Below are 22,234 nucleotides of genomic sequence, written 5' to 3'. Positions count from 1 at the left end.
AGTTGTCTTAAGTCATATATCAGGGAACTTTCAGAGCCCTATGGTCATTATTTTGAATTATTTCAATTTCAAGTATGTAAGTGTAATATAACAAGGCTATAACTGTCCTCTTTGACCCCAATTATAAATTTCATTTGTTTATCAACAGTTCCATTGTTCTCTGTGATTGACTTTAAGACAATAAATTAGAAATCTAAATTTATACTAGCAAAATACCACTCTGATCTCTTTTAATATTCTGTGTAAGGTTTAGTTTTAACAAACTTCTGGAAGAAGATGTCATCATGAGGTTGGTCACTTATTTAGTATTTCACAAGCATTAATGAGTACCTACTTTGTGGGAGCACAGCACTAAGCTCTAGGGGTCCGGCCATAAGGGAGGCACCGTCCATCCCTGCTCTCGTCTGTCACACATCGAACCCAGGCTACCAAACGACGAGAGACTTCACATTCCTGCAGCCACTTATACTGCCCTTTTAAAAGAGGTTGGAAAGGCTATCGATATGGGGATAGAAGAAAAAAAAGATAGAAGCAAAGGGCAGTGTTTATTATTTCAGATTCTTGCCACAGGCATTAGACTTCGGGAAGATTCCTGAATAGTTAGGGCATTCTGTGGAACATGCACAATTTTTCACTTGGAAAAGCAGAGCATTTTAAGAACTGAACCAAATCTCTGAAATTACTTGCTAGCTTTACTCCAGTCAAATCTGAGTTCAAAAGGTAGAGCGTGTACAGATTTCAGTCTCTACTTAGAGCATGACAAATGGTAATTTTCTGTGCCCTGAACTTTTTGGTATTCAAATCATAATAGCGAACAATAGCTAACATTTATGGAACAACTGAATGTTTGCCAGATACTTGGTTAAATCTTTTACGTGTATCATCTTATTTAGTTCTTTTCACAATCTAAGAGGATAGCATGATCCTTCCCATTTTACAGATGAGTAAAATGAAGTTTAGGCAGATTAAGTAACCTTGAAACAAGTAAGGTCAAACAGTAGACTGTTAGTAACTAACACAAACCCTCTTACAGTGAGGATATGGAAAGGCAGAACATGTATTTCTGAATGCGAGCTCAAGGAGTTCAATCTGAGGTTTCCTTTAAGGACACATTGCAGCCAAGAGAGACCAGAGTCAGCTCTCCGTGTGGCACCTGTTTCAGGTCCGCTTCCCACTGCCCACAGGAGTGACTGTTTCTCACTTCTTTCACATCACCCTCTTATTAAGTCAGGGAGACTCACAGTTTAGTCGTGTTCTCCTGAGCACAAGGGAAAAAGTTAGCCCTTAGCCCTATCCTTCCTCAGCTCCTTTGTTCTCTAAGGAAAGCCTGTATTGTTCCATTAGTTTCTCCACTTATAAATGAGAAGACTCACTAGACAGGAGGCAGATAGGAGCAGGTTACATTTCCAATGGACTGAGGACATCCGCATTATTTGGTAGCAGAGTCCCCTTCCTTCAGCTCTGGCTGCACGCTATTTCCAGAATCTGAGCCTAGAATATGAGCGACTTCGGAAGACGCCTATTCCTCTGTGAATTACAAACTGCGTGTGGCAGGTGCTGTTACCATGACTTACTCCTGCAGAATACTGGCAGAAAGGGTTTACCATGACTTCTCTTAGGATCGACTCTTTTTATGTAGAGTCTTAAATTCTGTTGTCTGATCAGTGCTACCTTCTATAAAATAGACTCCTGTTTTAAGATACTGAAAGCACCAGAGAATTTAGCTTTGCTTAAAGACTTACTATACGATTATTTAATTCAATATTGTATTTAGAAATTAAGGGGGAGAAAAGTACCAGAAGGAATGGTTCCTCATTCTATTAAAGTTACATGGAGACTTATTTTGAAATGGCTTCTAAAAAACCTACCAAAAGATAGATCATGCGTATTATGTCACATGAAGAGATTTATGTACATTTATGTGTGTCTGGAAAAAGCTGATCGTAGAAGCACATTTGAAAAATCGTTTTGGTAACAGCTTGCTTCAGAACCACCAATTTCACAATAATCACCTTTTTTAAAAGTCCCTCTGTGATAATGAGAAAAACCAAGGTAGTTTCTAAGAAAGTTGTGGTGTTCAAGAAAAGGAGAGAATTCATGACTAGAAAGTACATTGAGAGTTCTTCTAACTAATTCCTTGAGGCAGAACTGTATTTCAAACATTCCAGAGAGAAAATCAATCTCTACCTTCAAAAAGGTTTTGCAAAGCAGTGTCAAGAACCCTAGGAACCCCTCCTGTTGCTCTGGAAACTCTTCTCTCCGCCATCTACAGATATGCTTCCTCACTTCAAACAAACCCAAATGCCAAGATCTAAGGCATCTTTGTGCTGAAATAAAATAGAGCTGGTCTGTCTGCTTTTAAATTCTCCTCCCAGAAATAATAACTGGGGTCTGACTCTGGGCAGCAGAGGTGAGGTGATCCAGGCTAAATCTGGAACGAGCAGATGGGGATGTGGCAGCTCCGTGGCACGGAGGCCGCGTTCCATAGCGTGAATCACCGAAGCTCTAGTTTGGACCCTTCATTTCGTCACCGACAAAATAGGATCAATAATACCTGATGTCAATGTCCCAAAGGTTGGGTGGGAATTCCCCATGAGAGAATGGCTGAAATAGGACTTTAAAAGGCTAGATGTAGGCCTCTTCTAGTAGGGATCTCTTCAAGACAGGTTTTATAGAATGCTTTTAGGCAAATCAGTGGGAGGAGTGGAGAATGGGTGGCAGGGGGCTGGGTGGTGGACATCTTGGAGCCTGGGTCAGCCACATGGGAGTTGGTCTAGTATGCGGGGGGCAAGGAGTTGGTGGGCTGGGATGGCAGTACTGGTGAGCCACTCCAGAGCAGGGAATACAGGAGGAACTGCTGTGGCACCGCAGGGGCAGGAGTGCATGCCCCTGGAAAAATGTCAGAAAGGAAAGGAGAAGCCAGTGCTGCCTGGGGCCAGCCTGACACCAGCATGGTCATCACCTGCAAAATCTGTATCCGGATATTAAGAAATAAAACTACAGGCTGAGACACAGATACAAATTACAAATACAGATCCAGATATAGATATATACGCAGAGGTGAATGTGTGTGTGTGTGTCCCTCTACTTTAATATCTGAGCTCATTATTTTCTGAGTGTCACCAGTTGAGTTCACCTTCAATGAGGGCTAATTCTTCAGAAGTGAAGAATGCATCCTGGTGTTAAATCCTGAGATGCTGGCTGCACCCAGAGGTACAGGTCTTCGAGCTTTAGCCAGCAACATCCTCTGGACCCAGGCCTGCTAATATAATCAGTCATTTTTATGAGCACTTGCAATGACAGCTATTATTTACTGATTAGAATAAACAACTTATTCATGTATTCCTCATGAGAAGTTGCAGTTAACGCATTTGTATTCATTTAAAAAATATGGCTCCTTACCATAAATCGTCTATAATAAGGGGTTATTTTTATGCGTGTGCTCTTTGACCCCTGGGGACATAAGGGAATCAGAGAATGCCTATTGCAAATGCATATTCATTTCAGGGATATGTTTCCTGTAGAAAACAGGTGACCCTACTCCTACCCAGTTGTGAGTACGGAATCATGAAGTTGTGAAACAACTCAGAGTGAATGGGGCTCTGTCAACAGCCATGGAGTAGGTTCTGGTTTTCCTTCTCCAGTGTAGTAAATCATGTGACATGGAGGTCAGCTGGAATGAGGGCTAAAGAATATAGGCTAACCAATATAACTATAACACGCATATTTATAAATATTAAATGCAATTATTATATCTCCATACATATCCAACAAAGGTCATGTTAAACCCAGACTGTGACAAAGACTAGTTTCATAATTTGAGTCGTGTGTGAGAATTCCTATATTTCACATACTAAGTCAAAGTACCCAGAGCAAAAGGAAAATGAAAATGCTCCTTTGTCGACACTTGTTATCGTGCTGCACATCTATCATTTCTAGAATCACAGGCTCTAAACCAATTGATAAGCACCAACTTGCAAAACCAAGGCACTGTTTCAGACAATGCCAAGCAATAATGGCACCACGATTCCAATTTCACTGAATGCTATTTTCAAGATACCCAACAGTTTGAAAGCACACAAGTCGAGGGCACATCACTACACAATTGAATAAATAACAGTGAAAACCATTAGTGGCCCTGTGATAAGTGATGCATCATTTTTACATTTCAAGGACGGTAATGTTCTACTGAGCAGGTAGTCCATGCTGCCTCTACCAGGGAAAAGACTGTTACTGAATGTCCGGCGTCTTCAGAATGGGTCTCTACACCCAGAGAGAAATAAGCGTTCTAATGTCGCTTCACAGTGGAGTAGCAGCCGGTTGGTAAAAACCCACAGATATAAACCAACAAACAAGAGTACTGCATTACCACAATTAGGTGTGTGTATGTGCGCACGGGCAAACAATAAGGGGACTCTAGAAGTTCAATTATTTTTCCATTTATATACACGGGAAACCACACTGAAGGGGCAAAAGCAATGGAGATAGGACACATTTCTCTAAACCTTTTAAATCAAATTCAAAAATGTAAATAACTTCAACTCACGAATCCCATTATCTCGAAGATGTTAACTCTGAAGGCCAACACACGAGGCAATATCTAAATGTTAAAGCGGTGAGGCACAGAAAACCCTCCCTGCGACAAAGAGATGACATGCTCTTTACAAAAGGCCAACAACACACAGCCGCAACATATCTGCTAACTCATTCACGAGTTTGAACTCTACCTGTAAAGACAGAGGCTCCTCGAGGGTATCTTTATATTCCCGGTATTTTATACAACTGAATCAATAACAGTGAAAAATCTTAGTGCTTGGTGCCCAGTAGGTGCTCAAAAGAGGTCAGACTTCCAATTATAAACTATTTTAATAGAGCACGTTTTGGAAAAACTCTTAAAATATTCTACAAGAATTTGAATACTTCAGTTTAAATCCATGTCCCACCCCTTTTAGTCTTCCTTCTTCAAACATTTCTTGAGTGCCCACTATGTATGGGCCAGGCCTTGTGCAAGGTGCTGGGGACTTAGAGCCTAAAAGAGAAAGGCGTACACACACACACACACACACACACACACACACACACACACAAGAGTTGTGATGGAAATACTTGATGGGGACCCAGAAGAGGAAACGATCAATCAAGCTGTCATCAGCAAAAAAGGTGAGGGCTTAAACTGTGGACAAGGCTGTTTTCACTACAGGAGATTATACAAAAGGAGATGGAACTTTGAAGAGCATGAACATTTAAAAGGGAGGTAAAGGAAGAGGAGTGACAGAAGGGACACAGTCAAGGTCCGTTTGGTATATCATACCGGGGAATACTAGGTCTCAATTTTGTTACCTGTAAAAGGATCAAAACACTTTCTAGATACTAATGAGATGATGAACATTGGCTATATATAAACTCTAGTCCTACATAAACTAGCTTTGCCATCTCCTCAAAATAATAATAGTCCACGTCTCTTGAGTCTGCCAAACACCGTCCTCAGAGCTTTATGTGTATTAGCACATTAAATCCTGACAAGAGCCATGGGACAGGTATTAACGGCAAGCCTTAGTTTATAGATTTGGAAATCGAGGCACAGAGATATTAACTAATCTGCCTAGGGGTATAGAGGTAATATGTGGTAACTGAAATATGAAAATAAGCAGGCTGAATCTTTAACCTCTACTGTGCCTCTCCTCGTTTTAAAGGTTAAGATCATAGTATGGTTTAGGACATCTCACAGGATGGTTATGAGGAATACGTGAAATGCTACGTATGCAACTGTGTGACACTATAAAAAGCTCAATATAAAGTATCATTGAAAGGTGGTTCTACCAAAGTATACCGTCCATTTCCTGAGGAAATCAGACTTCACTGTTTCCCTTTGGAGAGAAGTGCTAAAAACGAGGAGTTTGTGGAGAATCACTCTGGAGACCTCCCTCTGCCACCAGAGGATGAATTATTTACCAGCAATATAACCAGGCATGCCCGGGAGCAAATTATTGATTTCAGTGCCCCTTTCCAATTCCGTATCTGCTTCCCTCCAGCATGAGGTGGCGATAATCCACACGAGGCAAAGTCAGACGCAGATGACATTTGGATGATTGTCCTTGAGGAAGTGGATAATTAGGAGGGGGCATTTTAATAAAAATAATAGCTGACATATAAGATCCTGCTCTGCCCGGACCTTTAACCTGAATCAACACATTTAAGTTTCAATCTGCTGAGCTCTGGGAAAGAGGTGTTTTTGTCTGGTGATTCCCTTAAGCCAAAGAGCCAATAAATGCAGCAGACAGAATTTGAACTAGCATCCCCGATCCCAAAGCCTCTGTTTTTTCCACCAAGTTCCTTGGACTCCTGTGTTTTTTTTTTAATATTTATTCACCCCAGGTCAGTCTTAAAGGCCTTAAAAAATTACTGGAGAACAGAAATCTACATTGAGTACTTCAGAGGCCACCTCTCCCTCTGTGGCCAATTACACCACTAGATTTGCCTTGATGGACATTTCCTATAGAGTAAACAAACTTCCCTTATTTTCATCAGGAGGCACTTTTGGCTGTGTGCTTTGGGACCCTGGGCCCACGGCTGCAATGGGGAGGTCCAGCTTCTTAGCTCTTAAAAAGATAAATGATTTAACTTTTTCTACCAACATGGATTGACATTTTGCACAGCGCCACTTAAAATTCAGTACCTGTTGAGCCAACTACGAGATTAAAGACAGATATTTATTCTCTGTTCATCTGAGAACGTCATACGCCTTAATCCTGTTAAACCACAGACCCCACATTTAAATCTTGTTCCAAATCCTATTTCCAGAGCTGTGATGTTTGTGGGTGCTTGTGTCTTTGAAGGCATAGCAATAAAAACCAGAAGACTGATTTTCAAATCCATCAATACACGCAAGAAACAAAAAAGCCATCGAATTAGCACATCCAAAGGACAAAGAATTTTTAAAAAATTACCCACACAAAGCCCATCCAGGAGGTGACCCTTTTTTTATTGGACTAATTACAAGGAAATATAAAAGGGCAAGCTTTTATTAATCAAGCTCCTTTCACTCAGCCATGAAGAACTGCTAGGCAGGAAGAAAGCAAAGAGCCTGGGTGTTAATGTAAGCCTGATAATTAAATTCAGAATCAAGTGGATCAGAAGGAAGGGCATATATGGAAAAGTCAGGTGGAGGTAAGAATTGGAACCCTAATCCCTTATAATATTATATGGTTTGTGGAAATAAGAGAAAAGGAAAGCTATCAAATATACATTGTTAAAGCATCAATAAAGGAGGCTACATTTAAGAGAAAAGTAAATAGTAAAAATAATAGCACCGAGGCATTTTGTAACATCTCGTCTTCCAGAGCGTAAAGAGCTTTCCTACATAATCTCCTCCATTTATTTTCGTATCATTCCTGTGAAATATATAGGCAAGAGCAGGCATGAGGGACTCAATCTTGCCCCAGATCACATAATTAGAGAGTGACAGAACAGGTCCCAAATCTCTGAAATTCAGGTCATTACTCTACTATTATCCTTCAAACATTTCGTCGAATGTAATAGTTATAAGCAGGAGAAGGGTAGAAATGATGTAACCAATGTTTCAAGACGTTTCTAACATGAAAAGGTTCTTGTTGCCCTCTGAATCTGAATATTTCTATTTGTCTTAAAATACTGACTAAGGAATGGGAAACAGCCATGAAAAACTGAGCGTGTTGAAAGAGATGATTTATTTTGTCGATCAATATCTACGTTCTAGCCCGCCATGCCACGCCCCGTGCTGGCAGCCAGGAAATGACGGTCCTCACGATGCGGGGTCTCCATCTGGAGATGACAAGGTCAGGAGATCATCACACACACAGGCAAAAAAAAAAAAAAAAAAAAAAGACCATAAATTGTGAAGAGGGTGATGTCTGGTTCATACAGCAGCACCAAATCAGGGAGGAAGGAGAGGCTGATGGAATGGGGGACTGGAGGGAACACTCTGCACGGAAGAGAATTCATAAGCTGAGTCAGAATTAGCTTTCTTGGTGAACAAGGTATTTTTGGAAAACACACGGTCAGTGTGGCTGGAACACAGGGTCTGTGAGGTGGGAAAACAGGAAAAGACAGTCTTGCAAAGGGCCTCATAGGTTGTGCTAAGGGCTCGGGCCCTCTAAACAATGGCAAGGTCTGGACGAACTGTAGAGAGAGGAGCAATCCCCTATGCATTTTACAGACATCCCTGCAGGCATGGCAAAGACTGCATGTGGGCGGGGGCGGAAGGACTCCGAATCCGAAGAGACCAGTTAGGCACGTAGGTTAATATTTCAGGCAAGAGATGATGGGGGCATGTGGGATGAAGAGCCAACACTGCCAAGAAATACTGAGGAGGGAGAACGCTAGTTTGGGTAATTGAATGGATGTTGGTTCTGACAGAGTGGGAGTTACTATGAGGCTTCCGGCTTGGATGGGAAATAGGCAGAAACCCGGGCTCGGAGAATAGGAACAAACAGATTCTTTTCCGGTGCTGGTCTGAAGAAGTCAGGGTACCTGGTGTTTTGCAAAAAGATGCCTTCATGTATTAGTATCTACTTATCTATCTAGGGTCGGATGTCTCACCAAGCAGCTCTGGGCGGGACAAACACTGGGGCAGGTGGCATTTTATGACGGGCAGCTGACAGGGTGCAGAGATGGGGCAAAGACATGGACTAAAAGGTAACTGTTTGCGCCATGAGGACCCCGCCCCCCCCAGGCTGCCTTACGTGCGACACTACAGCTTCGGTCTGATCTTCCCGTGGGTGTCTGTCGCTCAACCACTCTACCTGAGAGCCCCCAGCTGACATTCTGCAAAAATGTTTAACTTCAGACCTTCTTCACCTCAAAAACTTTCCTGTCCCTCATCCTCAAATGCAGACACACATACACCCCCTCAGGAAATATCATCTCTATGCCAATGGCGCTCACATCTGTACCTACAGACTTGTCTTCTTTGCTAAGCTCTTGGCAACAAGCACAACTTGCTCAGACAAAAACTAGGTGTCACCTCTGATTTTCTCGTTTCCTTGCCTCCTTCCATAAGCAGTACGCTGTTGACTTGGCCTTCAAAACATAACCTAATTTGATCTCTCTCTCTCCACTGATACCACTCTAAACCACCATCCTTTCTCCTCAACCATTACTGCCCCAGCTTCCTGTACTTGTCCCCCTGCTTCTACTCTTGTAATCCTTTCTCCACAGAGCAGCCAGAGTGAGCCTTGAAAATCTGGGTCTGATCACTTCATTGTCCTCCCATGGCTCTCGTGACCCCCCAGACTGACTGTAGCCCGTGTGCTTCTGTCCCCACCAAGCTCTCTGACCTTATCTTGTTACACCCACCCCTCACTCACTTCTCAATGTTCCTCAAATGTTCCAAATTCATTCCCATCCCACGATCTTTGTTTCTAGCACCTGGAATAATGTCCCCCAGAGCCTCATGCAGCTGGCTCCTTTTCATCCGGCTCCCAGCTTCCGTGCCTCCTCCTCTCAAGAGGCTTCTTTCTGACGAAGCTTGTTGGATGGCATTCCACTCATCTCCACGCATATCCCTGTTACATTTTCGGCAGAGTACTCACCACCACCAAACACTTGTTGGTTGTCTGTCTCACTCTACTACGTGCTAAGCTCCGGGAGAGCAGAGGCCCTGCCTTGTCTTTTTAAATACGGCTTCCCCAGAGTGCAGGCAAGTGGCCAGGTCATTGTGGCTGCCATAACTTTACAGAATGAGGGAACAAATGAGTGAACACAAATATTCTGGCAAAGTGATGATGCTATTGAGTAAAAAACAAAACAACAACAACAACAAAAACCCTGGCAATTTCAAAAGCGTTCAGGTTTGTAAAAGTGATATGGAACATAAATACTTAAATTGCAGCTTAAAAGTGAATACAGGCTAAGAGAAAGAGCAAAGATAGCAAGGCCCAGAAGGCAGCGAAGCAGGGAACAGACTCCGCTAATGTGTGCTAAGGAGGCAGTGGGATTTAAAATAAACAAGGAACACTCTGATTGCTATCCTCATTTTCTAAAAGGTATTGCCAATATGCTCGGGTATTTTCTGGAAGCCCTTTTCCCCCTGAAAACCATCATCACAATCATCAACCACATTCAATCAAGTTTCCCATTCAGGGGCGGAGAGTGGGGCAGACACGGAGATTCACACACATATTCTCTTCCTATTTTCTCACCTTTCGGCGCCAATTCTGTGTTTCTTTAGTACCGCAGAAGGCACCCTTCACACAGCTGACAATGTGAGTAGTGCCCCCTGGGGTTGCGCACTATGGCGGTCCTGAAAAGACGCATCGCAAGCCCAATGTGGCAGCACATTTCTGGCTGTCTAGGCTTCTTTATGAGGGAGGCTTTTCTATTAAAAATATCTTCACAACATAATTTTTAAAAATGTCAGAGCTATGTAGAGTCAGCTCCTAAGAACCAAAATGAAAGTGAGACTGGTGCTGTGTTGGTTTTAGGTTTTAGCCGAATCTAGGTGAGTCTCAGGGTCCCCTCCTCTGAATAGTATCGCTGGGAACTCTGCTCTCATCTTAAAGGTTTCTCTCCTACCTGCGCTTCTCTGACAGACAGGAGAGCATCAGCCACACGATTCAGTGAGAAGGTAGCCTTCCAGGGACTCCTGGTGTAATATTTGAGATAGTGGGGAGTATGGGAAACACATTCTCTATTAGGCAGGGTAATAATGACTCATTCAAATCACTGAGATTGTACTGTATAGGAGGAAGATTTTCTTCACATAAGCTTTTACGATCGAAGACAAAGTTACCGTCGGCGAAAAGTAGAAAAACCCACTAGGGTCAGCAATATTTCATAGGAAACACTGGCACTCTACCAACCTGGAAGGGGACAGAATGAGTCTAGTCCCACTTAGAGGTAGGGACTGAACCAACTGGCTGCATTTCGGTTTTATGATACTATCATATCAAAATCTACTCTCCAGATCTTTCTACGTTCACAGCGGTCTCAGAATTTACCAACTTCTACCTCTAGGTGGCAGCAATCTCCTTCTGTTCTCAACATGGTCGCCTTTGGCCTTTGTTTCCTGCCTCCGCTCTAATTCCGCACTTCCTTCTTTCCCAAATAAATACTTCACAGCCTGTAAACTTTGGGGAAGATTACTGTAAGCTACTTTCACTGTAAGAAATCAGTCCGTTCTTGCAGCTAAGCTACAGGGTTCTTTAAAGAGTACAAAATAATTCAGGTCTCAAGTGAAAAATAATAGAAAGCTATTTTCTTTCTCCATACCTATCAACAGCAAACTCTAAGGAAAGCAATATTTTTCTTTAGAGTCTAACAAGGAAAAAAGGCCAAGAATAGAGGAATGAGAAAATTGATGGAATTGGAGATATTTCAATTTTACAATACTGTTAATTTAATTTTATGGGTGATTGTAAATCCCTGCTTTTCTGAAGGATGTAATTTGACATGTCCATTTATGAAGGCAGTCCAAAGACATTACAGGATGAGGAGAAACGATTTAATGATCACACAAAACTGGTAACATACAGAAAGTTTCCCTTCTGTTTGGCCTTCCCAGAAACTGGAGTAAACTGGTTCCATCTACATCCTACAAGCTATTACCTCTGCTTAGATGCAACGTGTGTCCTTTTCTGAGCATGTATTTACCTAAATGCACTGAACCACAGTCCTACTCACAGATTTTCACCTACTCCGGGTTCTAAACTGTTAGGTTAAGAAGGACTCAAGACAGCTGACGTCAACTACAGCTTCATTTGAAGCTCTAACAAATGCTGGTGTGTCAGAGAATCATTCAGGTGGTAGGAAAGATTTCTTTCACGTAAAGCTGACACGTGGTTGTGGGCTAATATCTAGAGTTTATGAAACTCATTCAAGGTGATACTAAGAAGAGTATTACCTCTTTTACACTCTTCCAAGACCTAATTTGAATAGTTTGGGTCAAACACCATTCATTCATTCATTGGATAGAAATACTGAAGTGCGAAAAGCACACAGACTCATTTAGTATTAAGTGACAAATTTATACCAGAACCCAAGCTTGTTGACTCAAGCTTTTCTCGTTTCATAGGAGGTTCCTCTGTTTTATTTTATGTATCTTATCACAATAACTATATGTGTTTGGTTTTAAAGGCCACATTTTTAAATACATGATTCAAAGTAGGATTTCTGAGAAAATGGGTGGTATGGGGTTTTTAGGATAAAAAACTAAAAGTTTTAAGGGAAAATGGAAACTTGTTAATTTTGCTTTGTAAATTTAAAGATTTTATTTCTTTTCGAGGGAGAAAGAGAGAGTGTGCGTGTGCACGAGCAGGGGGAGGGGCAGAGGGAGAAGCAGACGCCCTGTTGAGCAGGGAGCCTGATGCAGGACTCAATCCCAAGACTCTGAGATCATGATCTGAACCGAAGGCAGACGCTTAACCGACTGGGCCACCCAGGTGCCCCGGAGTCTGTTTTGACTAAACATTGTTCTTATGATTTGGCCGTTCAATAATCACAAATAATACCTGAGACAGCCATTTATTTTAGTGACTAATTGCAGATTATCTTTATCAATCAAAATATAAGAAAACGTAGATGCCAAGAAATAACATTAAAGTTCATTAACTACCTTTCATGACAGCTTCTCGTTCATTGAATTGTAGGCTGGGTCTACGGTGCTAGTTTATGAAGTGTAGTCTTCCCATCATCGTTTGGTTGCAGCACCGCCTCCTCTTTTGGGAGACTCCTCATTACATGTGGTCTTAGTGGGACTGTTGACCAAGGTACCTTCTTCCCTCAGCCACAGGCTGGGCACCTGAGCCAGGCTGGGGCCGATCCGACGCTGCCTCCCTCTATTGTGGTTTTGAGGAGGTGACATTAAGGAGCTGGAGCTGAGTCACTCGAGGCCTGCACCTGCTTATCAAATCCCACCCTGGGACTGTGGGTGCTGTCCCGCTTCCTGTGTTTCCTGAGCCCCAGCTCTGCTGTTTTTTTCTCTGACTTCGTAACCCACCTCATGTCCTTCTCTACAAATTAACCTTTTGCTCAAGTTGGCCAGACTCAGTCACTTTCCATTACTTCTGACAAAGGAAACTCACCTGATAAAGGAGACTAAACTGAGTGAAAATTCAAACAGAGGTAATAGCTACCAGTAGACAACGGGTTCCAGCAGGGTCTGCAGCCCTCCAGCTAATTACTTTTTTAAGATGTCATTTACTTACTTACTTACTTATTTATTTACTTACTTATTTATTGAGAGTGCATGAGTGGAGGGGAGAGGGAGAGAGAGAGAGAGAATCCCAAGCAGACTCCCCACTGAGCCCAACATGGGGCTCCATCTCTCACAACCCTGGGATCACGACCTGAGCTGAAATCAAGAGGAGCTGAAATCAAGAGTCTGATGCTTAACAGACTGAGCCACCCAGGTGCCCCCCTCCGGCTGCTTCTTAACCGTGGGCTTAATGGAGCAGGTGTGACCAAAACTGGTGTGCTACTGGTAGATATTAATTTTTGGATAAAGATATCACATACTATCTAATGCCCTCTTAAAATTGATTAAAAGAAATATATTAATTATGAGGATACTGACCCTACCTTAGGTAACATAGTGCTGTACTAAGAAATGTAATAAATAGCTAATTTTAAGGAAATTACGAGGAAACTTTATGAAAATCTAGTGGTCCGCTGAGAAACATCATAGTAAAGTGAAAATATATTTAATTTTGAAACTGCTAGTTCACTGTCCACGTACAGACAGAGAAACCTCCATGGCTAGAAAGATGACTGATAAATGAAGATCAAAATAGTACAGACACATCCAGCACTCTCACAGGGAAATCCCCTTAAGATTTATTACCCCGAGCAGTGTTCCCAGCATAGTCAAGAATACATTAGGATTTCTGATTGGGTCCCAATATTAGTCATTACATCTTTCAAACATGTATTTAGAAGACAACTATGATTAGCCAATTTTTCATTCCAAATATATTCACTGAAAAATACCATGAAGGACTAAAAGAGAACGTGGCTTTTCTAGATGTGGCGATTTCTCTGTACATACACGGGCAGGGAACTAGCAATTGTATAAAATAAGGTCTTTCTTCATTTGAATTTGATATGTTAACTATAACATGGCTTGTACTGGTACTTTCAGAGACACCTATTTTTTTCATACTGGGACACAGTTTTATTCTGTGTTACTCAGTAATGACTCCTTACATCCCCTTGTTCTTACAGCACAACCATTATTTTAAAGTTCTACATCTGAACAGGTCTAACCAGGAGGGGAATGTGATAGAGAATTATGTACACTGCACGATTTAAAACTCTATAAAAAGCTATGGTTTAAGTAGCTTCCCCAAAGTAACTCATGATTTCAGATTGTGTAATTTTAAATATCCTTAACCAACCTAAAAAAAATAATTATGTGCAAAAGGTTACAGACCAGCATTACAAACAATTTGGTTTTTTCTTTCTCTTTTGCTTACTTTGGATTTAGTTTGCTCTTCTTTTCCTGGTTTCCTAACAAGGAACCTTAGATCACTGATTTGAGATCTTTCTTGCTTTCTAATAATTTATTTGATGCTATAAATTTCCTTCTAAGCACTGCTTTTGATACATTTCACAAATTTTGGTAAGTTGTGTTCTCATTTTCATTGACGTAAGAATACTTCTAAATTTCTCTTCAACTTTCTTCTGTCATCTATGGGTTATTTGCAAGTGTGTTGTTCTGGTTCCATGAATTTTTGGATTTTCCGAAGAAGTCCTTTTGAATAATTAACTAATATTTCTCGGTCATGCTAAAATTAGTTAATAAGGGGTGCCTGGCTGGCTCAGTTGGTAGAGCACGCGACTCGTGATCTCGGAGTCGTGAGTTCAAGCCCCACACTGGGGACAGAAATTACTTAAATTAAAAAAAATATCTTTAAAAGAAATAAAAAATAAAATTAGTTAAGGAAACAGAGATGTTTTATTACACGACAGTGGCACACCTCACTATGGTGCTGGGAAGATCCCTGTAATCAACCAAGAATATAATGACACACCCTATATGTTCTTCTCTCAGGGTTTCAGCAAGACACTAACATGCTTCTGAGTTGCAGGTTGGTAAAAACAAAATACTCTTGGACTTTTAATAGAAAAATGTCTCAGAAGTGGTGACCATTATGGCTCAGCATGATCTTATAGCCCTAATTCTTCTATAATTACGGAAATAATTGCAGAAAATAACCTTCTTTAATTTTTCCCCCCAAATCTTCTCTAGTGTGACTGAAGCAATACTAGGGACAAAAACCAGCTGATATGAACAGGAATGTGAAACACTTTTATCATGAGGTTTCTTGCTGAAATTCTGGGTAATGAAGAATTCAGGAAAATTAGACCAAATGTCTTTAATAAGGTCAATCTGAAAGACGGTATACAAGTTTAAAGTACACATAATTGTCACCGAGCTTTGAGGAGGTGGTGGAATTAATTAAAGAATTTAATAGCCGAAACTGGATTATAACACACCAAAAGATGTGAATTCGGAGGCAATGAAAATGTAGCAACACCCTGGAGGCATTTCTTTTCATTGCAATTCAGTATGAATACAGAGAACCTGCAAACTGGTCCATGATTACATGAACTATGTCCCATTTTCCGAATTTGTTATCAAACACTGGAGAGAGAAAGCATGCTTGAAAACTAAATCTAAAGGCAACCTGCGGTTACTCATTTGCCAACAAGTATGGATTAAAAAACTCACGAGGCCAGGCAGGCCCTTCTGGGAAGTAAAATTTACACATATTAATGTCTATACATATTATCATAATTTTTGCTCTGTAAGTCAAGAAGCAGAGCGGTGGAAGGCTCTGGTAATTAAAATAACATAATCAATATTATCTATAAATAATGAGCATGCAAGGATCTCTAAGATGCGGAGTAAGCACTCTGGCAAAGAGTAGCTGCCACATGGTAGAGTGGGCAGCAAGGTCTTCAGTAGGGCCTCTCCTCTGCCTCCCTTCGCTCCCGGAATCATACCAGTGTCATGGGAATTTCCCAGACAAAAGCCTTCTGCTTAACTGGTACTGAATTAAGTACCTACCTCACTCAATCATTAGCATTTCTCTTGCTCTACCCATAGATAGCAACTGCTACACAGCAGAAACTCGACCGGACAGGTTTGCAGAGACCTGGGTTTATGCCCACCGTCTGCCATGGTACTATGTTGTCTTTGGGGAATGCGGAAAGTGAGACGTTGAACTAAACCTGATGACGCTTACATTTCCTTCAGCTCTGAAACGGATTCCAACATTTGGAAATGCTCTGTTCCTCCCTAAAGAACCAGTTCTGCATCAGCTCTCTGAGAGGTTTCCAATATCGACAACTTCGGTGCCCTCCTCTACTAAGGCAGAGGGTTTAAACAAGAAGTGTTCTTTTTATGACAAAGACACATACTAGTTATGTCCTTCAGAAAGATTCCATGAAATCACATCTAACATTTGCAACTGTGTGCATTTAAATATTTGAGTTCACCGTACACTCTCCAGCCAACAATAAAACGTCACAGTGCAAAAAGGTTCTTCCTGTTCTCCACAAAAATTTGTGACACAGAACTTTGTCATATCCAAATGAGAAATGTGATTCACATTCAGAATGTGTCATAATTTGCATAGTTACGCTATTAAAACTGGAGCTTTTCAGTGTATACAGCTACATAACATCTCAGGCATGTTGGTAAGAAATAAACCATAATTGAGATGGGTAGTGGCAGCCTCCAACTGGTTAGAACAAATTACTTCTATTTGACTGCTGATAATTCCTGTTAATAATACTTTATTTTCTATGTCATTATATAAATAGCCCATAAAATCTCTATTATGTAATGTCCACTACCACTCTTACATAAGAGCCTTAGACGGACATTTGAGTGCACAGCATAACCACCACTATGAGGTTCACTCAAAATGATATATACCCAAGTCCTCTAAATCTTCAGGAATGGAGCAGGGTAGAGAGTGAAGCGAAGAGGAGAAAAGAAAGAGTAAAAAGCCAAAAATGAGCATATGCCAATGTGTATGTCTTCAGCATACTCCCACTGACCCCAGAAATTTCTGGAGCCTGAAATCAACTTCAGTTCAGAGGTATTTCTCCCACCAGGCCTTCTCTGTCCTGCTTCATTCAACCTACCCATCCACACCAAACACAGGTTCCAGACCTCTATTACATGTTTGGGAATAAAACAACCAAAAGATGACATGGGAACAGCCACTCTCTGTGGGATTGATATCAGAATATAATAGCTTCACACAAAAAGATCGGTAAACAACAAAAGTCTACCTGCACATTCAACTCTCTAATAAATCTTGCCCCATTTCCCCCCAGTGGAGCAAAATATTTTTTCCCTGGCATTATTACATGCAAGAAAGAGTGGTGAATGCTCTAAAAAGGTTTTGATAGTTATTGGACAAAGTAAGGTATGATTAGCTCTGCTTAGTGGTGGTGAAGGAGAGAGACAGATGTGCCCATGAAAGAGAATGAAAATCACACGCTGAGCATCAAAGCCTTCATCAATGCTCACATCAACAGATATTACTGTAGTGGGGTGGCGGGGAGGGGAGAGCCATTCTGAGAGACAGAGTTTATGTCCGGTTGGATTGCTACCTTTGATTAATTGAATATTAAATGAGTCGTACAATGATCTTGTGTTCTTTACTGGGGTGCTAACATATCCGTCATGATGTTCTTATTGACATTCTTTAATCCCTGGAAGTCAGCAGAGAGTTACAGCAAACCTGGCTCCCTCCTAACCTCTGTCACTGGACCCCCTACATCCTGCTTCTTCCGTCTCTTCCCTGGATACGGACATTTGTTACCACATTTTCTTTCCATTTAAGCAGGTTTGTTTGCCTTGAACAGACATTCTTCTCCACACATTACTTCTGTTCCAGAGAAAAGAAACACTGCCATAGGAATGAGGCCAGTGGATGTGTCCTCCCATATTAACATTATGCAGAGGAAAACACTACTTAAAATTTTAAACCATCTTTTACTCAATAATAAACTCTGGTTTCATAGCTCAACCACAGCCACTGACATTTACAACCTACCAATTGTCATGCATTTCCCAGGCATAACTTATACGTCCAAACCTTTTCATGTTTTAGTGAAGCTTAATTGCTTTTCTGATGAACAATATTTTTTAACTGATCAGAGCATTTGCTAACCCAACTTCACAGAATCACCCAGCATCACTCACATATGGTGTTTGCAGATCTAACTCAAGCCAGAGCCACGCTAGTGTTGAATTTATCTTATAATTCTATACATTATCCCATACTGCCATTTGGGGAAGATCAACAGTCACTTTCCCTTGATCTCTACCACTAGCACAAGTATTTAAAGTTTCTGAATTTCCAGAGCCAATCTTTCACAAAGAAATAGCAAGTGTTTATCACTTAGCCGGATGTAGATGCTGGGTGAGTCACTGGGCTTCTTCCTAGCCAGCTGACTTCTTTCCATACACCAGCCTCATAGCATTTACTTCAGGCAAGTTCGAGGTAGTATACATAATAGGAATCTTAACTAACTCATGACTAAATAAAGCACATGTTTTAAATCCACGTATGTTCCTACTATAGTTAATTTAGAAATGTCTCCAGGTCCTTGTATATGCGTTTCAATATACAACGGAAGCAATAACTCAACTCTCTGTTTTTCCTACTAATTCTGGGTCTTTACTCAGAAACCTTCGCTGGGATAGATTTTCTTAAAGTTCTCTTCCTTTATACTTTTTCTCTTCTGCACTACCCACTCTCAAATAGAGCTCTTAAATAGAACTGATAACATTTCCCTCTGATATAAGTATATCTCCACATTTTATTACATATTCTATGTCATTTATATGACATAATATTGTGTATCATACACGCATGATGTGACATCACACACACACCCCTCCCTCACCTACAAGACAGTGAGCCCCTTGAGGACAGAAACCATGTTTTATTTATCTTTCTAATCTAGTGCTTTTCACAGTGCCAGAGACTGTACATAAATGTTGCTGAATAAATAAAAGTTGAAGCTTCTCAAGGCTGGTAGTAAAAATCCTTTTTGTTTTTCATGGATTACTTCTCTGGAGATAAAAGTGGTTTAAACTTCCTAACCAAATAACGTGCTATGAATTATGTAGGAACAAGGTATCGTTACTCCAATACTTCAGCAAGGAAGAGTGAAGGAAAGAATATTGGTTATTTACTCAGTGATCCACACTTAGCCGTTGAGAAATCAGTTGTTAGGAAGTGGATATGCCACTTGGCAATGCTGTACTGTATTCATTAGCTGATGTTGCTCACTTGAGCGTCTCAGATTCTCTGTATGTTATAAAGTTTCTTTAGTACAGTATGCCTTGTACTAAGAAGGAATATCAATTCTGTGCACTCAAGAAAGGACCTGCTTCCCCCTTTCCTTTTGTGCAGTGGGCGTCAGCATTATTATTCTCTTAGCTTTCCAGGTGTGACAAGGGACAATATGCCTTAGTGACTGTGAGAAACCATGAAGGATGCCCCTGCTTTTCGACAGTGTAGAAGCAAATGGCTATATTCTCTGTGCTCCATTTCCCCCTCTGTGAAGAAGAAAAGCATAATATTTAACAACATCACCAAGCTATTGTGAGGGTTAATTAGATTTAATGGGGGAAGGGAGGTGAGCTGATTACACACTATTCAAATTCAAAGAATCATTATTTTGTGTCTAAAAATAATCCTGATTTAGGAATAAAATTAATTTGGAAGCTCAATCTTTGGTAATCATCTTCCCACATTTTAAAAAAGCCATAGTTTTTAATCAAAATCCCACTCTAAGCACAATCCAATGAAGAACAAATGGAGATCTGTGAATTTCCATTCCCTTTTCAAGGAGTACAGTGCACAGTTCACGTTTTTATTTTTCTTTTCTTTCTTTTTTGAAGATATGTCATGTGTAGAAAGGTTAATTTTTTGGCATGGAGTAATGTAAACAAACATGGTACATTAATTTTTTTTGTCTGCTTCATGTGAAACATTTGTGAAACACTTTAAATTACTTCTTTAAAGAATGAGTAGTCGATGTTTTGTGATGGTAATGATTTTTCAGGTCATTTCTGGTAAGTTCCATTTATTTATTTACTTATTTTCAAGAACTAGTCAAAGATCTTTGATCCATGTCCTCATCCTTGGACCTCATGAATGTTACCTCTCATGGCAAAGTGGATTTTGCAGATATGATTAAGGATCTTGAGATACGAAGATGAGTCCAGGCTACCTGGGTGGGCCTGCGATGCAATCCCAAGTGTCTTTGTAAAAGGAAGGCAGAAAGAGATCTGGCCACAGAAAGGAAGGAGACAATGTGGTGACATGGGAAGCAGGGAGAGAAAGGCATGTGATGTGGGGCCATCAGCCAAGGACTGAGAATGGCTTCTGTAAGACAGAAAATGCTAGAAATGGATTCTCCCCTAGAGCCTCCAGAAGGAATCGACCCAAATGACACCTTGATTTAGCCCCATGAGACTCCTTTTGGACTTCTGACCTCCAAAACTTTAAGAGAATAAATGTGTATTGTTTTATGCCCCCGCCCCAAAAAAAGAGAGAGAGAGAGAGAAAAGAAAGAAAAAGAAAACAAAAGGATTTCATACACCCTAAATTTAAAAAGAAAGAAAAGAAAAGAAAGGAAGGAAGAAAGAAAGATGGCTGGGGGTGGGGTGGGGAAGGAGGGAGGGAGGGAGAAAATTTCTGGATATTTACAGCTAAGATGAGAAAAAAAAAATCATCTAATGTAATCATCAAAATTAATAATAGATTAATTACTATGAAAATCTTTAGGAAGTTGGTACCTGAGAAAAATCTGAGTTGTTGCCTAAATCTCACAAAAAACTTACAATAGCTTCAAAAAAAGAGAAACATTCTTTAAAAATGTAACAGTGGCTCATCCTGGAAAATATGCCATATCTGTTAGGAGAAAAACGTTGCCTCAGTTTTTGGTGAGTGCAAGGCTTCGGCTGAGAAGGAACTTTATTACTTCTATTTAGAACTTTCCAAAGGAAAGGGAGACTATGTAATTTGGTTAGTAGAAATGTATTCTCTACAGAGAAGCAGAAATAATTCTCTTCTGTTTTACCATTATCCAATTAAAACTTCCCATAAGACTTACAAATTTTCATAACTTAGATTATATACTCACCAGGCAAACTTCTGATTATTCATTCGATTTCCCCGGACCCTTGATACTGGGGACGGATGTACCCTGTAGGTAGATGAGAATAATCCAGTCATTAAAAAAAGCACATTCCCGATTACAAATGAACAAATTAAAAAAAAAAAAGAGCTGGTTTATAAATGATCTTTTGTAGGTATGTTTAATATAGAATGCCCCAGAACTTAATCACCTCTTAGTAAATGAACATAGTTAAATTCCTATGCATGTGAACCTGCAGTCTCTCTCCTTTTGAACCACTTTTAACATAACAACGGCTTGTCACCATGTTCACTGTGAAGACCTCCAAAAGCTGGACCCCCAGTTTTAATCGAATGACAGATTCATTCAGCCGAACAAAAAATCACTGACTAGCTAATCCTTGCCAGGTTTAGAAGTGGGTGAAAGTAATGTAAGATATGGTGTTTGCCTACAATGAGTCCCTTCTGCTACCTCTTCCCACCCGGGATACAGAGTCAGTAGGTGCACACTCCCTGAGTCAACTACTGGATTTCAAACCCTAAAAAGCAAGATAATGAAGGAAATCAGGATATGTCATCCCAAAATATGCTATTTTGGCCTCAGGATCATTTTGAGCTGAAAGCAAGTAAGAAACAGCAGCCATAGGAGGAGCTCTCTATTTTCCCTTTATATGCCTAAAAACCAGGGCATGAATTTCCTTTTTGTAAAGGAAGTTTTCCTTTGTAAAGGTGTCCTCCTCCCCCCACTTCCAGTACCAGGAAGAAGAGTGCAACATACAACTCTTTACACCAGACCTGGTACTGAGATGAGTCTGCATAAACAACCCTTATTTACCATTAGATTCCCCGGTCTGTTTCCTACTCACTCACCTTCCTACAATTCACCCGCTAGAAGCTCAAACCCCCCTTTTCTTTTGATTAGTCACAGTCACTTCTCCGCAATTTATCACTCTTTGTTAAAATGGTATATAAGATCCACATTTTTAACCCTCTTTGAGTTACTCATCATTGAGCATTCCTGCAAGTATGCATGTTGTATGTGTAATAAATTGGTTTTTCTTCCCCCCCCCTTGCTAATCTGCCTT

The 22,234-nt window shown here is 40.6% G+C and overlaps 1 protein-coding gene across 22 annotated transcripts in view; it reads right to left on the bottom strand.

The window, feature by feature from the left end:
• The window catches only part of KLF12 (KLF transcription factor 12), a 413,801-nt gene that overhangs the window by 46,582 nt on the left and 344,985 nt on the right, over window positions 1–22,234 (bottom strand). For all 22 annotated transcript variants that reach the window (XM_026493403.4, XM_057308105.1, XM_048215555.2 and 19 more), the window contains one exon: window positions 21,157–21,219. In XM_026493403.4, coding sequence (XP_026349188.1) covers window positions 21,157–21,219 — 63 coding nt within the window. The remainder of the gene's footprint in view (window positions 1–21,156; window positions 21,220–22,234) is intronic.

This window comes from Ursus arctos, unplaced genomic scaffold, assembly GCF_023065955.2.
Source record: "Ursus arctos isolate Adak ecotype North America unplaced genomic scaffold, UrsArc2.0 scaffold_10, whole genome shotgun sequence".
NCBI classification, from domain to species: domain Eukaryota; kingdom Metazoa; phylum Chordata; class Mammalia; order Carnivora; family Ursidae; genus Ursus; species Ursus arctos.
The sequence above is the reverse complement of the archived record's forward strand: the minus strand, read 5'-3'. Positions and strand labels throughout refer to the sequence as shown.